Source organism: Trichoplax adhaerens, genomic scaffold, assembly GCF_000150275.1.
Source record: "Trichoplax adhaerens TRIADscaffold_6 genomic scaffold, whole genome shotgun sequence".
Classification (NCBI taxonomy): Eukaryota; Metazoa; Placozoa; class Uniplacotomia; order Trichoplacea; family Trichoplacidae; genus Trichoplax; species Trichoplax adhaerens.
Genome location: NW_002060948.1, coordinates 1,730,631 through 1,746,393, shown reverse-complemented (window position 1 = coordinate 1,746,393; position 15,763 = coordinate 1,730,631). Strand labels below are relative to the sequence as shown.

The window sequence follows — 15,763 nt, the reverse complement described above, 5'->3', positions numbered from 1 at the left end:
AATTTGCTTTTGAGATATGAAGATGGTGTATGAAAAGTTCAAGTTGCTCCTTAGATATTAAAATGGAGCAAGAATAGTTGCAGTTGTGCGTTAGGTATTAAGATGGTGCAAAAATAGTTCAAGTTGTGCGTTAGATATGCAGAAGAAGATTGCAAATTGAGCGTTAGATATTAAGATATTGAAAGAAGAATTCAAGTTGCGCGTTATATATGCGGAAGAAGGCTTCAAGTAGTAGATATTGAGATAATGAAAGAAGAATTCTAGTTATACGTTCAATAAAAAATATCTGTTTCTAGATGATATCTATAGTATGTATAAAATATGTTATAGACGACAACTAGATTACACACATAATACTAAATAATAGAAAGTTCTTTCTTACCCCTGCTATCGATGAAGAAGGGATATAGGATGAAGAAAAGGCTGAATTTTCTTGCTTTGAATAGCGACCATAAGGATTGGCTGCAGGCGAATAAGAAGGTATCAAAACACCAGAGCGACTACTATCCGTAACTTGATTTTTAATCGGATGGCTATCATAATCATCTAATTGAGCGGATGGATGTTCGGATACTCTGTCATGGCCCACTAAGCCGGATTGATTTAGCTTGGAGTCTTCTTGTACGCCATCACCATTGGATATGACTAAATCATCCATGTACCTATTTGGCGATAATGGTGATGTCAAATCAGAGTGTAAAACACTTGCGTGTTGTTTAGTGTTTTGTGCTGTTGTACTAGTTATTTTAACACCATGATTGTGGTTAGGAAAGTCTTGACTCTCCCTTTCATCAACATCGACAACATCTTGCATTTGCTGTTGTTGCTCTGGTGGTAGTGGTTGTACTTGTTGCTTTTGCAATAGGCAGTCGTCAACTCGAGAAGGACTACCCTTGTTGAACCCTGACATCTCAGGTTTATTCTCCATGTCTACAATATCATCATGGCTCATGTTACTTGATTTATTGGATCTAATTGGGTCGGTTAGAACTTGCTTAACTATCAATGGGTTGCGATTAACATTAGTTAGGTTTAAACTATCTTGTATATTTAATTTACAATCATGATGGTGATTACTACCATCATGGTTGATCATTTCGATGAATTCTTGTGGCTTGGACTCATGATGGAGTAGAGGCTTGTTTTGATCATCTGTTAAATTATTATTTTCGTCTTTACAACTATTTTTACTATCACTATGCCAAGTTGAGTTGGAGAAGGGACTCTTTCTTGAACCCTGACTACTATCTGATTTCAAGCTTATATTGGCTATCCTATCATCCTTAACGACTACTGCAACATCATCATCATCATCATTAAGCACTGGTTGATCAATCTTTGAATCATTCCCAAAGAGTGGAAGATCATGACCATCTTGCTGATTCAATTTGAAATCCTTTCTATTGACTTGATTATCATGTAGAAGATGTTGATCGTTTCCACTTGCTTGTATAACATTAATTTGATTTATACATTGATTGTTATCATTATGGCTAGTCGTTCTATTTTGATTCACTTGATCTTGATCCTTGATATTTTCCTCCATCCATGATGGATTTAATACAGGAAGATTAAGATCATCATGACTCATTGTAGTAGCAGTATCTGATACTGCTGATGATGGTACTTTATCCTCTGATCGATCATTCTGATTATAAATCGAATCTACTCGATCATTACTCTGTTGATGGATTGAATTGGAACTCGTTTGGTTATCATCAGGTATTGCCAATGATGATATTTGATCGCCTTGGTGACTTTCTTGACTATTAAGAGGATCTAGAACTAATGGATTATCCTTAGAATGAGGTACTGACTTTGAATTAGACTGAATGGAATCATCCTCTGCATTTTTTGGCTTGTCTAGAGGTTGTTTATACAGCTGGCGGCCATCATTCAATAAATTCTGCGCTAATGATTGAGATCGATTCGATAGAAGAGGTCTTGGATTGAAATTGATATTAGTAATAGAAATATCCGCTTTTGCTGATGATACAGCTTGATCTTCTTCGATACTCTTAGGACTACCAAAATCCAATTGTCGTCTTTTACCAATTGCTGATAGTTTAGGTCGAGCTGTTTTGGATTTTGTTTTCTGATGAGCCGATGCACTACGCTTTCTGGTCAAGGCAATTGCATCGTCTTTATCATCGTCGATACCATCTCCTAAATCTAATGTAAATGAACGTAATCTAGCTATATTATTATAATTATTATTATTATTATTGTCCACTTTATCATCCATAATATTAACTGTATTTTCTTTCTTCGCTCTGGTTGATGATCGATGATGTTGATGCTCATTATTTTGATGATCGTTGATCGTTTCAGTATTAACTTGATCATTTTCTTGATGGATTATTTTACTTGTTGTTGATGGTGTAGTATCCTTTTGAAGTTGATTTTTTTCTTTTTGGTTCTCACTTTTTAATGTCTTGATAGAGATAGGGTTGAGATTCATTTCTCCATGATCACTTTGTGATAATGTTAAATTAGATGGAAGCTGCATGGAATAATTTTCCGATCGAATTTGTCGAATAATATCAGTATCAGATACTGCTCTCTTTAACTGAGTTCCTGTCTCGCTTGGTTTCAACAAGGATGAAGAATGATCATTGAGCTCGGTTTGGCCATCAGGTGTTAAGGAAGTATCTTTAGGCGGATTATAATAACTTAATATTTCTCGGCGTTTTCGCTTATTTAATCGATGGAAAGCTTTATGCCAACGTGCTACAGTTCTTTCACTTCTTGTTAAGCGTAAAATTTCTTCACGTTTCTCTTTCGTTAATCGCGATAAAGCTCGAGTCCATTTATTTAATTTGACTTTATTTTCAAGTTTCGATGTAGATCGAATACGACTTTCTTCACTACCATCATAATCGTCAGCATCGGGTGGTAATGCATAAAGTGATATTCGATCACCCATAGTTTCAACTAATTCTTCCATGGTAACTTCACGACAATTACTACTATAAATGGCTGTTTCTGATGGACTATCGGTTAACATGGAGTTGGATAATTCAATGACAGGCGATTGAAAACGTTGAAACCAAGAATCGCCAAATCGTGATGGTATAAAGCGTTCATCAGCACAACTAAAACCTAAACTAATAAGGACATCTTCAGCTGAATCAGTATCATCTTCAAATAATCGCATTAATTTCTCATCAATCCCCAGATCGTCGCCAAAATCGATCGAGGGATATCGTTGTAAATGTTTTAACTTTTCTTCTACCTCTGCCGGCAATGCAACATTATTAGAACGTCGTCGCAATGCAACAGCAGTATTCATTCGAAGTTTCATATCTAATTCGGTAGGTAAGCTAAGTTTACGTGATTCGGTTAAATTTTGTACATGATTGCGAAATTCAGAATGCGTAGTTTCTCGTAGTTCTAGCCTTTTAATTTCTAAACTTCGCTGACGGAAACTTCGAGATGGTCGCCGTCTTCGACCATATTGGCTATTATAACTACTATCCAGATCGTCGTCGATTTGTGTATGTTGACTATTCTGAACTTGATTGCTATCCTCAGAGGATATTATCGTTTTCTTAAGATCATCATCATCTTTGATATCGTTAATAGAAAATTTAACTTTCTTTTCCGTATTGATAGTCTTGCCATCATGACTAGTTTCATTTTCCATTTCTGCTATATTATTATTGGATAGTTCACGTTTCAGTTTCCCTTCGCGTGTTATATCTCGCCATATTCGTATAACTTCTTCTTGGGTTTGTTGATTTTTAGCCAAGGTCTCATCATCGACTGTAATTTCTTGTTGCCTTGGTTGATTTTGAGCCAAGTTCTCATCATTCATTACCACTTCACTTTGCCTTGGTTGATTTTGAGCTAAAGCCTCACCATTCACTACAGCTTCTTTTTGCCTTGGTTGATTTTGAGCTATGCGATCCTCATCAGCGACAATTTCTTCTTGGCTAAGTTGATTTGGTCGAGATGATTTATCCGTCATATCAATTACTTGTATGTTGGGACGATTCGCTTGATCTTGTTGTTGATGATGAGCAGCATCATGAGGAAGATGTTGAACATTGCTGTGATCCTCTTTTTTATCCTCTTGCTTAACTGGATGATGAGGTTGAATTAAAGTAGATGCAATCACTTTATCGTGGTCAAAAGCTTGTTCAACTCTTGGTGATGATAATTGGCTTGTCGGCATAACGGATCGATTGCTAATAGCCCATTTTGGAAGGAAATAATGGAGGGAAGGGTTATTTATGTATTTGATCGGCTGGTATTAAACTGTTGTTGTATGAGATTTACATCTTGATAGCTATTGTAGTATGCTGGTATAACATTATTGTAGCATGAAAATGATAGCCCATCCATTCTGCAGTCGAATCTATTCTATTGCATGTTATTTCAATGGATATGATTTCAACGAGAATGATGAACTATCGAAACGGTAGGGATGATTGAGTATGAATAGAATGATGGATATTATCTTATCGTGATGAAGATGGCCAGGTGAGGAAATGATAGCCCATCTATAATTATATCTCCTCTTCCCCTCGCTGTATAGTAAATTATTTCAACAAATGCATTAGCCTTGTTTCAACCATAATGATTAATTAACGATATATAATTCTCGAAGAGTACGGTAGTAATTGTAAAGTATTACAGTGAGGGAATGCTAGCCCATCCACCATATTATCTACCCTACTCTATTATTATTAGAACGAATTCAAGGGCCTTGTTTCAACCAAAATGATCGATTAATTCTCTAATAGCAGTGATGGTTAAATAAGATATCAGAGTTATTACGAAATGATATCCTATCTATTATACTATCGATTTCTACTTTATTATAAATTATTTTAACAACTATTATTTGGCCTAGTTTCAAACAAAATGATGGATTATCTTACAGTAGTGATGGTTACAGTAAGTAAGATATCAAAGTTAGGGAATGATAGCCCATCCATCATACTATATTCTAAACTATTCCAGCCAATACTATAGGTCTGGTTTCAAACAAAATGATTGATTATTTTACAGTAGTAGTAGTTAAGTAAGGTGTTAGAATGAGGAAATGATAGCCCATCCATGATACTATCTACCCTACCATATGAGCATATCATAAACTATTTCGATAAATTGATGGACTTAGTTTCGATCAAAACGATAGATTCATTATCTAATGGTAGGATGGTTAAGTAAGATGTTAAGGTCATAGAATGATAGTCATGGATTATACTATCTACCCTGTAGTAGCAGCGATGGCTGAGTAAGATGTTAATGATTTGATGATTTATATTTGCTGAGCTCGAGTGATGATGATGATGAATAAGTCAGTTATAATTATCGGAAATCCTGGTTATAAACATGATGATAATCAAATTTCAAGATAAAACTATATTAGTTCGAGAAGATTAGACACTACCTTGATGATATCCCTGGACTATAATCATAATTCTGAATAGATTGAGTGTTGTAGAATAAGGTTATCATAAATTACTACATTACGATGTTGGCAGTAAAAATTGAACTGCAGCTAAGGTAAATATGAGACAAAGCTCAATTCGAAATGACATTATGCCTATTTGAGCCGGAAAGTTCTCAATTTAAAGGAAGAAATTGATTCATTACTACTTGAATTATAATTTAAGGTGATTATAAGATTGATGGCCCATTGGATGCGTGTTGGCAAGCACTAGAGTAAATTTCCTTCCCTTTATTAACTATTACAGAAATAGTATTTTCTGTCTAATTTTTTGACAGTGTATATAGACGTACAATTGGCTACTACCTATGCTAAAGTATAGAAACTTTTTTGCCAAGTTGTATGCTATACAATGCAACTGTAAATTTAGTCTGGGATAACAGCTGTAAAATACTATGAACTGGACCATCTTTGAAATTTAGTTTTAGTATTTTCGCTAAAGAAACTATAGTAATAATGAGAGAAAGGCTCGCAGCAATTACAAATATTCTCTCACTTATTCTAAAGGAAATTTATCCAGAAGAAACATAATCCCCTATTCTGCACAAAAGTAATATTGATAGAAACATTCGCAGTAATCTGAGAATTTTTGCTATACTTATTCTAAAATAAATTTGCTCAGAAGAAACATTAGACATTTCTTATACTATACTATGATAATAATGATAGGAAAACCTGCAGCAATCTAGAAATATCCCACAACTTAGCCTAATCTAAAATAAATTTATCAAGAAGAAACATAATCTTCGGTTCCAACGCTACAGTAATGCTGATATATAAGCTTGCAGCAAACGCAGAAATATCCCTAACCTATCCTGAAGTAGATTTACCCTTGTCAGTCTCACATTTAATCCCTTTATTGAAAATGCTACCTTTGTATCAATACGAATTTATCCTTATGATTGTAAACCCTTAGAGCGAAAGATAAGGCGTTAGAATGCGTGTGATATTATAATGTCGAATCTTATTTTTCCATGGCTAGATCGTAGTTTTAGACTTAAATTTATGCTGATTTTTCGATAGGTATTTACTTGTGCTGTATATCGATATCTAGCGAGCACATTCAAAAATTAATAGGCAACAATGCGCGAAGAATCTTACCTTTGCAATAAATCAGCATCCATCGGTATAGATGAAACATTCGATATAACTTCCATATCCTCTCGAATTCCCAAATCGGCAGTTTCAATAGAATCGTTCGGCGAAGCATAATCTACACAGGGAATATTGCAAAACGATGAAGCTATCAAACACAGCTGAATAAGAATTTGTTATTAAAGTTGAACAAATCTGTCGAAATTTAACCGGTTTAAAGCTGTAGGGGGAAGTATAATCTATACTAGTGATGATATTTGCAAAGCGGTGAAGATATAAAGTCTAACAATTAATTTCCGATTTAAGCAAAATGACTTTAAAATTTTTTTTCAAATTAAAAGATCGCAACTTTAGCAAAACACATTAAATGTTAGTTTTTCCTTTACTGAATTTATATAGTCCAAGTAGACTTGATCGAAACTTACCTATATTGATACTGGTATTGGTTGAGAGTTTATGATGATCAGGATAATAATTAGCACTTCTGTTAGTTGCTGAATCCGTTATCTTAGGTTTCGAATAAGACCTATCATGTTCCATCGATACATTTTGTTTTTGACGATGTTTCAATTCTGAAGGATTTCATTTTTCAAGGTTAGAATTCTCCTTACATCAGCATAAAAGTTGCAAGATATTAGTAATAAAGGAGAGTAATGACTTACCATGACTTGTAGTGATACTCGCATGTCCTTGATATCTTTGATCACTCCATTGGGTTCCTTGAACATAAGCTTCTTTATCATAAGATTCTAATGTCTCATCCAGTAATTTTTGAGTCCTCTTGACGAGTGCTTCATTGTCGAGATGACCAAATCGATGCAAATCTTGACTATTTGAATCGAATCCATCATGAAGGCTATCACTAGTTTGCTGTTGAGTTGATGCTGTATCCGAAGCTTGCCCATTTGTAGCTTCAATTGGCTCATCGTGTTTCTTTTGCTCTAAAGAGTAATTCTTGCTATAATCATCACCTCGATGAGAATAGACCAGGCTTGGATTTGCTACGCTGTTATCAAGAACAGATTCTCCATGTAAACTGGTATTTCTTAAGCTATCTGGAGTCGATGCTAAATCATATCGATTGACAGGGTTACTAGCAAAGTGATTAGGCGAGAAAGATAATTGCGAATTGGAGTTCATAGGATATTGGTAATTTTCATCATAGTGGCTAGGGTAATTGGGTGAAGATTGATATCGTGATAACTTACTACCGCCACGATAGCGTGTAAAACTACCACTAATTCGGCTGGCACTATGAATAGATGGATTGTCTTCTCCGATTTTATACCGCAGTAACTCGTCAGTATCGTCTAAATTCGAGTTTTTGCTCAGTGGACTCCCATAAAATTTCTACAAATTAAGACGCACACAAACAAAATAGATCAGGCAAGAAAGAACTGATTTCAATCATTTACCATCAATAAGGCAAAAGTAATAATTTAGAAGCTATGACCGTATCGTGTATTACTTCATCATGGAAATGGCAAGACTTTACTAACGTTATTTTAATTGGTAAAAAATAGATTGAACGACAATATAACTGCAAACAATAACGCCATTACTCTATTGAAAGAAATTGAACATCTGTAACTATTCATGGAGCTAAAATAATTCAAAAGCAACATAGTATTGACCAAAAATTTATTAGAGGAAGATGCAAGCAGACAAAGTGGGATTATCGAAGCATTTTCTACTTACTTGTTCATATTGGCTTGTATTTAAGCTAATTTTACTGCTTCCACTTTTGTTCATTTTTGTTTAGACTTAATCAGATTACAGCACCTATAATGTTAATTGATTAACCAATATGGTCAGGGGATTAAATCACCATCTTGAATAAGAAGGAATAGCTTCCTGTTTGGATAGTTATTACTTAAAATAAAATTTCTTTTTATTGCAATCCTATTTTGACTTTACTACCTCTACCGATATCAATCTATCTTCTATGGAGATTTTTTAAACTATTTAAACTATTGTTACTTCTACTGCAATGCATTGCGAGTAGTTCATCAATAGGATACAGTTTATAAAATCACTTTATAAAGCAACTTAAATATAACTTGCAAAGCAGCTACACGAAATAAGATTGCAAGCAAATATTTAAATTATTTAACTTTCCCATCCTTAATATCGATTGATAATTAAGTAATTATTTTAAGACTGTAAAAATGTAGTTGTCATCAATCGGATGCTTACAAATTTAGAGGTAATGAATATGAAAGAGATAAATAAGAATAGCATTGAGTTTAAATAGATGATGTTGACAAGTTAGTGCTGTAATGTGGAGAAAAATAACTGTGCCTATTGATATTTCAGTCGCTGGAGCAGATATGAGCAAAAAATGAATTTCTGAAAGAGAGTAAAGATATACTACTGGGTTTTAACAATTTAAAGTTAGTCGTGGTTGCAAAAGTTTCTATGGAGTAACCGAGAATTAGATTTTTCTTGTTTCTATAGTCAATTTAACTGCGCTGCAAGTATGTTGAAGAATAAAAAGTTATAGCTAGCCTATGCTCAAGAGGGAACAAGCTTTCCTGTTTACTCCAGATTTAAAAAATGCTACAATTTCTTTTAAATTAGTTGTGAGCTACGCCAGATCCGTATGTTGTTGAAAAATTGAGAGGATAAGATTGGTAATTTAGCGTATTTTAATCGAGTTGAGGTGGACTGATTCAATTTAATACAGTACCATTTTTATGTGTGATGGTCGTATTATATTAGTGGATTAAAATGTAATCATAACTTTTCAATATTATTCTTGGAGAGCAAAAAGTAATTTATATTCTACATGTAAACAGATGAAATGTAACACATGGCTGTCACGATTACTGATAGCCCTAGTTTACTAACAGATTAGAAAGTAATCATAACTTTTCAATATTATTCTTAAAGTATAAACAATTTCCATTGAAAGTAGACAGATTAAACTCAACATATGACAGTCATGATCGTTGATGGTCATAGTTTACTAACAGGTTAAAAAGTAATTATCATATTTTAATATTATGCATTTAAGTATAAACAATTTCGAGTGCGGTAGTTTACTCATCAATCAAGATAATGGTTACCCATTTTAAAGCCATAGTTTACTCACAGATTAGAAGGTAATAATAACTTTTCAATATTATGCTATGAAGTGGAAACCATTTTCACTACCAAACTCGAACCATCAATCAAGAGAATAATTATCCATTATATAGTCACAGTTTATTAATGGATTAAAAGGTAATCATAACTTTTTAATATTGTAAAGTAGAAACAATTTCGACTAAAGCACTCTAACCTTCAGTCAAAATAATGGTTATCCATTTTATAGCCATACTTTACTAAACATTGCAGCGTAAGAATAACTGTTCAATATTGCATATAAATGGTTGACGGATTACTGTGATTGTCGATTATTTCTTTCTAAAGAATGGAATAAGAAGAATTATCTAAAGTTGGCCGTTATGCTTCGTGTTGTAGAGAAAAATGATGGCAAGGCTATTGGGATAGATAGCGTATCGACTGTAGTTTTCGTTTGGTGAGTGCAATTTTCAAGCTGAGTTTTTTTTATCTTCATGTATTGTTTGATTATAGAACTCATATCGTATTCTCAGTAGTCAATTTAAACTACGGTATATTGATCTTAAAGTGGCTTAAGTAGTTGGGTGAAAAGATCAAAAAGAATTGAATATATTACTGATGATAGCGTTATGGACGAAGAGCAAAGATTGGGCATACTGTACATAACGAGGTTTAAATTTTAAAACATCTCGTTTATCCTGCTATGAAAGAACGTCATGCTATATTTTTTTCTTAATTTTAATAAAAAGGAAGAAAAGAATGAAAGGTTATAAAGTCAAATATTACTCATTTAATAGGCTGATTAAGTTGTGTAAGCATGGCAGAGAATAGAAATTTATTTTTATAAATTCATAATCAATAATTAGTTTACCAAGATTACATGCCCAATTTTCATGCGCTATTCTTAAATAATTTTTAGCCCTCTATCTTTTCTAAAATTATACAGTATAACTTACCTTAACAATAAGGATTTAATCGTTTCATATCCAAAATGACGGAAAGTTAAATAGGCAATTGTATGTAATCAATATGAAAATTGCTGTTTAATATCATTTAATTTCTTAATTCTAGAAGTTAAATTGTTTTTTTCCCTCTTCTATCCACTACCAATAGTCAAGATTGTAGGTAAGAAATGGAACTTAGAAATTGCATGTGGCTAAAGTAATCGTAATAAGGTTGATCCACTTAAATTATAGAAACCACCGTTATAACTCTTTAATAGACTTTAGATAGGATAATAGTCTTAAAAGTCATGTCATGTGTCGAGATTGGAAACGTTACCGTCAAGTAGAGAAGTAATAAAATTGAATTTATTGAACAGTTAATTTTCTATTACTGGTTGGACGGCTACCGTTATGACATATTTGATTGCAAGTAATTTAAATGAGGACAAATAAAAAAATCTCTTATAATCTCATTGGTTGGTATAACACAAGAATTGAATAGATAAAAGATAGAATAACAATGATTAACGGTCTATTTTTGTCTGTTTATCTTCTTATTTCTCACCACTCCTTTCAACCTGGTTAGATACTGTATTCACTTGTACTCGTATACAATATCGAGAGTAATCAAGACTATACTATAAATTAAGAGATTGTAGAAGAGTAGAAGGCACTAGAGAGAAACTATTCATTTTCTACCATACGAAATGGATTGATGTCGATTTGCTAGACTTTATCGTACAGATTAATTTAAGGAAATAAGAAATGATAAAATCTTTATTCTATTACTGAATAGATATGGAAAATATTACAGAAAATAGCTATATAAATGGATTTGGGTAAATTCTAATTTAAATGATAAGAATATATGAAGTATACTTTACAAAATCTTGCTAGGATAGTGGGTAAAAAAGTAGTTAATTATTAGTCTATTTTGATTGCTTGTTTTCTTATTTTTTTTGGCTAGTACTTTTAATTTAGTTGAAATACTGTATTCAGTTGCATAACTACAATAGACGTGTTGGATACTTTAGACTTTACTATAGGAGAATGTGGAAAGGAAAAGGCACTTGAGGTTAACTATTATTTTCTACCCTTCCGTGAGAATAGATTGATGTCGATTTTACCAAGGATTGTCCTAAAAATGATGCATTTTAATCTTAAGTAATGGCTTAATATGCGTACAAAGTGTAATTAGCGCTGTTATTTGGACAAAATAGGATAAGTTCTTGTATCAATTATAAAAAGGAAAACAGTAAGCATACAATATGAAATTTCGCTGGGATAGTCGAAAAATCCGTGGTATTGCAGATTAATATAGTAAAGAATACGGCAAGAATACTAAGCGAAATCTATAGTTTTACTGTGTGCGCTACATTATCAAATAAAATTAATCTATCGCAGTCAAGTATCTAATTTATAGCGATCTAAAATGTACTCTGAGCGATATCCGAAGCAGCTAGTTGCGATATTGAGCTACATACGGTATATGTATGTAGTAATCGAAACTATAGTAGATGGGATAATATGAGAGCATATAGTGTAGGTTTATAAGACATCACATCGATTTTGATTGACGAAAGCGAAATAGCACATTCTTTATTGGATTACCTAATATGTAGAATAATCAGATTAAGTTTCATTCTTTCGCTTCAATTATAAGATTAAGAATAAGGTTTGACCCTCCGTAAAAACTAGCTAAAGTAGCAGATATACCATAGTGTTACTAATGCAGTACTTGTTAATTTACCGTTCTTAATGTTTGAAATAAGTATAATTAGTATTAATTCTTAACGTAAATTGCTCGATTCCTAGTTACATTGGAAAAACAAAGGATAAGGATACTTCATAAAGTGGTTAAAATAGCAGAAACAATCCACAGTTGTAATAATGCAATTTGATTACTTACGGTAATATTTGAAATAAATAGGATTAATCTTAGTCTTTTAACAGAATTTGTTAGATCCTTGTTTATGTTATTATTGAACATCGGGAATGCTCCATATTTATAGAATACCAGACAGAAATCGACAATCTTCCTATTGCTTATTAGTTGTTATTTATTTCCAGTAGCTAATACCGAATTATTAAATATACGGAATAGACTAATCGCTCTTATTTAAACTAACTAATGTTAGTCATAATTTAAATAGACTTTAAGAACTTGCGACTAGTATCTGCAAGGACTCTATCAAGATGAGCGTTCACAATTATGTATATTGCAGAAAATGGGAGTTATAGTTAATAAAATTGCAGAGATTGGCATCAAGTTCCATAATTGTAAAATAACGCTGCTAAACGGAAGTAACGAGTTTGTAGCTTAGAAAGAATCTATCATGCATGTATTGTTCCATAGCACAAAATGATAGAGTTGTTATTCTTGATAAAATTAAAATTACAGCGATGAGTAGCTACCGGTAGTTCTATAAGTAGTAAAGTGATCGTTGCACGATCTGTGGAGACTAGTTAGCTATTGCTAATTGGAAATACTTAAAATACTGGGTAGAGTTTAAAATGTTTTTTACGAAAGAATAAATACTGGATGCAAATTAAAATAAAAATTTTTGAAAGTCAGTATTGGTAGATTAATTTGAGAATCGCATGTAAACATGAAATAATAAACAATATTGCTTTTACAGAAAAAGAGAAGAAATATCTGCATGATACTGTAGCTTACTATCAGGTTATCAAAAAACTGAAATTTTATAATATATAGTAAATGGTACGCTAGCACATATTGGTACTACTTCAGCACAGGTTGAAATAATGGAAATAGTCAGTTTATAAAAAATTCCAATTTGACAAACTTGACGATTGAATTATATACAATTTTAGCTGAACATAACCGATTGGAATTGTTTAAAATACATAACTGAAATTTTGATGCCGAGATTGAAATTATAAAACACTGGTATTGCTTTAATATTCAGCAGCTAATTTTAAAAATACGCCATTGCAGATGTCCTGAACGATTTATGTATATACTGTAATCCTAATTCGATAAGCTGGATATTTAGACTATATAAAAAATTTAGCTGAATAATGGTATCCTAGTCAATTCTGAAATGGGTACAATGCTGAAAGTTGATTGGGAGGAATATTTGGACGTGATGTACTTATTTTTGAAAATAGGAAAGTTGAGTTTGAAAAAACTATTTGGACAAGATGTACTTGATCATGATATTAATATACTCGTTTGTATTGGATTGTATGGGCATCAAAGTTTTCGTAGAATACCCGGGTGCACTCTATTCAACTCTGAATATACTGCATATAAATACTCGATGTTGAAAATTACTCAAGAAATATCCTTCAGTGATTTGACTTGAAAAATCATATAATATATGAAGTACTTGGAACTAATGGTACAAAGTTAGTCAAGCGAGGTAATCAACCCACTCTCGGTGGTGTTTATATTTAAACATACTTGTATGTATTTTTGTCAGGATAATATAACGTAAAAAAGTACATACTGTATAATCTCGACACTTTTCATACATATACTAGTGCAAACTCCCGTCGCTTTACTGACGGTTTACGATAATGTGCTCATTTAACATATACGAGATATATATTTGCTACAATAATATAAAGTAAAAGGATATACTGTATAATCTCGGTGCTGTTTATATATATATAGAGAGAGAGAGATTTGCTACGATAATATAAAGTACAATCTCGGTGCCGTTTATATTTATATCTATACAGTCTGTATATATATATTTGCCGCGATAATATAAAGTAAAAAGGTTATACTGAATAATCTGGGTGCTGTTTACATTGATATTTACCACGATAATATGATGTAATAAGCACATGTTGTATAATCTCGGTGCTGTTGATATTTATTTATATATATATATACATATATGTACTTCTGTCACGATAACATAAAGTAAAAAGTGCATACTACTCATAGTAGGACAGAGCAAATGTGGGCTCTACTAGTACAGTATGTACAATGGACTCGGCGCATCGTTGTAATGATACTTCTGTCTTATAATATGTACATTGTACAGGAGAGAAAAGCTAGTTTTCTTCTGGCATAATGGTTCATACAGTAGTAGTTATCACTGCATGAGTAGTAATACACTGTACAGCATCACTAGGAAGAGACCTGATCCTAAGATAATTTCTAGTAATCCGTGATTGCGTGTTAGATCCTGCAGGTTTATACTTGATGTTTCGGATTATGTGCTGAAACGCCTCCAATATATCTGAAACATCCAGTCAACATCTGAAACAGTCATAGACTTCCAAGAGAAAAATTCTGAAAGTGCTCTTGTCCACTGTACAGTACACTGAGTTGATACTCGATAGGTCGGTCGCTTGATCGTTGGGCTACCCTAATATCATTCCATGCTGAGCATACTTCTTTATGCCGCAAATATGATTTTATTCTTACCGTGTCTACTGTATGTTTTCCAAAGTTGCAAAAGGTCAAGAGGGCTACTGCATGACAGTAAACCATACTCTATAGTTTTCGATAGAAAAGACTTTAAAATCTCTAGTGGAGTATATATATATATATTTCCATACTAGTGTACAGCTTTCTATAATATAATCTATCCTCAGCTTCGGCCAATTTGACCACCTTTTCATTTTAAGTTGGCCGAATTGTTGAAGGTCAACTGAACTGTAGGGCAGTATAGGGAGATTTTAAAGGAAAGAAACATTTGGGATGACTTAATCTAGTCTCTATATAGTATTATATGTTGATTTTCTAGTGAACAGGGATCGGTAGTGCTGACATCCATTGATCAGTCTCCAAGCTGGTCCCTGGGAACAACGATTACGTCATTGGAAAACTACGCCCAAAGAATTGCTGTGTTAGCCTTCTAGCATACTGTACTCTACAAATAAAGCGCCATGTTTGCGACCTTCTACAAGATATAATCCTATGATCAAAAAAGGAGGTTGTAGACTGGCTATTTGTTTTGATGCCATCAACAGCTGTAGCCTAGCAGTGCTAAGGATAGAGTATGAATCATGCCCTCATGCATTCGCGCATAAGAAGAAGAAGAAGAAGACTATTCTCTGACTGGCAGACTGGACCGCCTTGCGCATGATACGGTACGGTATGGCACGTTACGGTATGGCACGGTACGGTACGGTACGATTCACAATCCATTTCAGTATCTATCACAGCCAAGTGGTACCGATGATAGCAAAGGAGTGATGCGTGACTATGGATCAA

General features: G+C 33.1%; 1 protein-coding gene across 1 annotated transcript; it reads right to left on the bottom strand.

Annotated features, from left to right (window-relative positions):
- Positions 1-6,329: 6,329 nt before the first annotated feature.
- On the bottom strand, positions 6,330-8,308 carry TRIADDRAFT_57286 (uncharacterized protein; the record flags this gene model as incomplete). Its single annotated transcript, XM_002113253.1, has 5 exons — positions 6,330-6,372; positions 6,563-6,674; positions 6,982-7,128; positions 7,219-7,906; positions 8,255-8,308. 5 exons carry the CDS (start codon positions 8,306-8,308, stop codon positions 6,330-6,332), a joined length of 1,044 nt encoding a protein of 347 aa, XP_002113289.1.
- Positions 8,309-15,763: the final 7,455 nt, after the last annotated feature.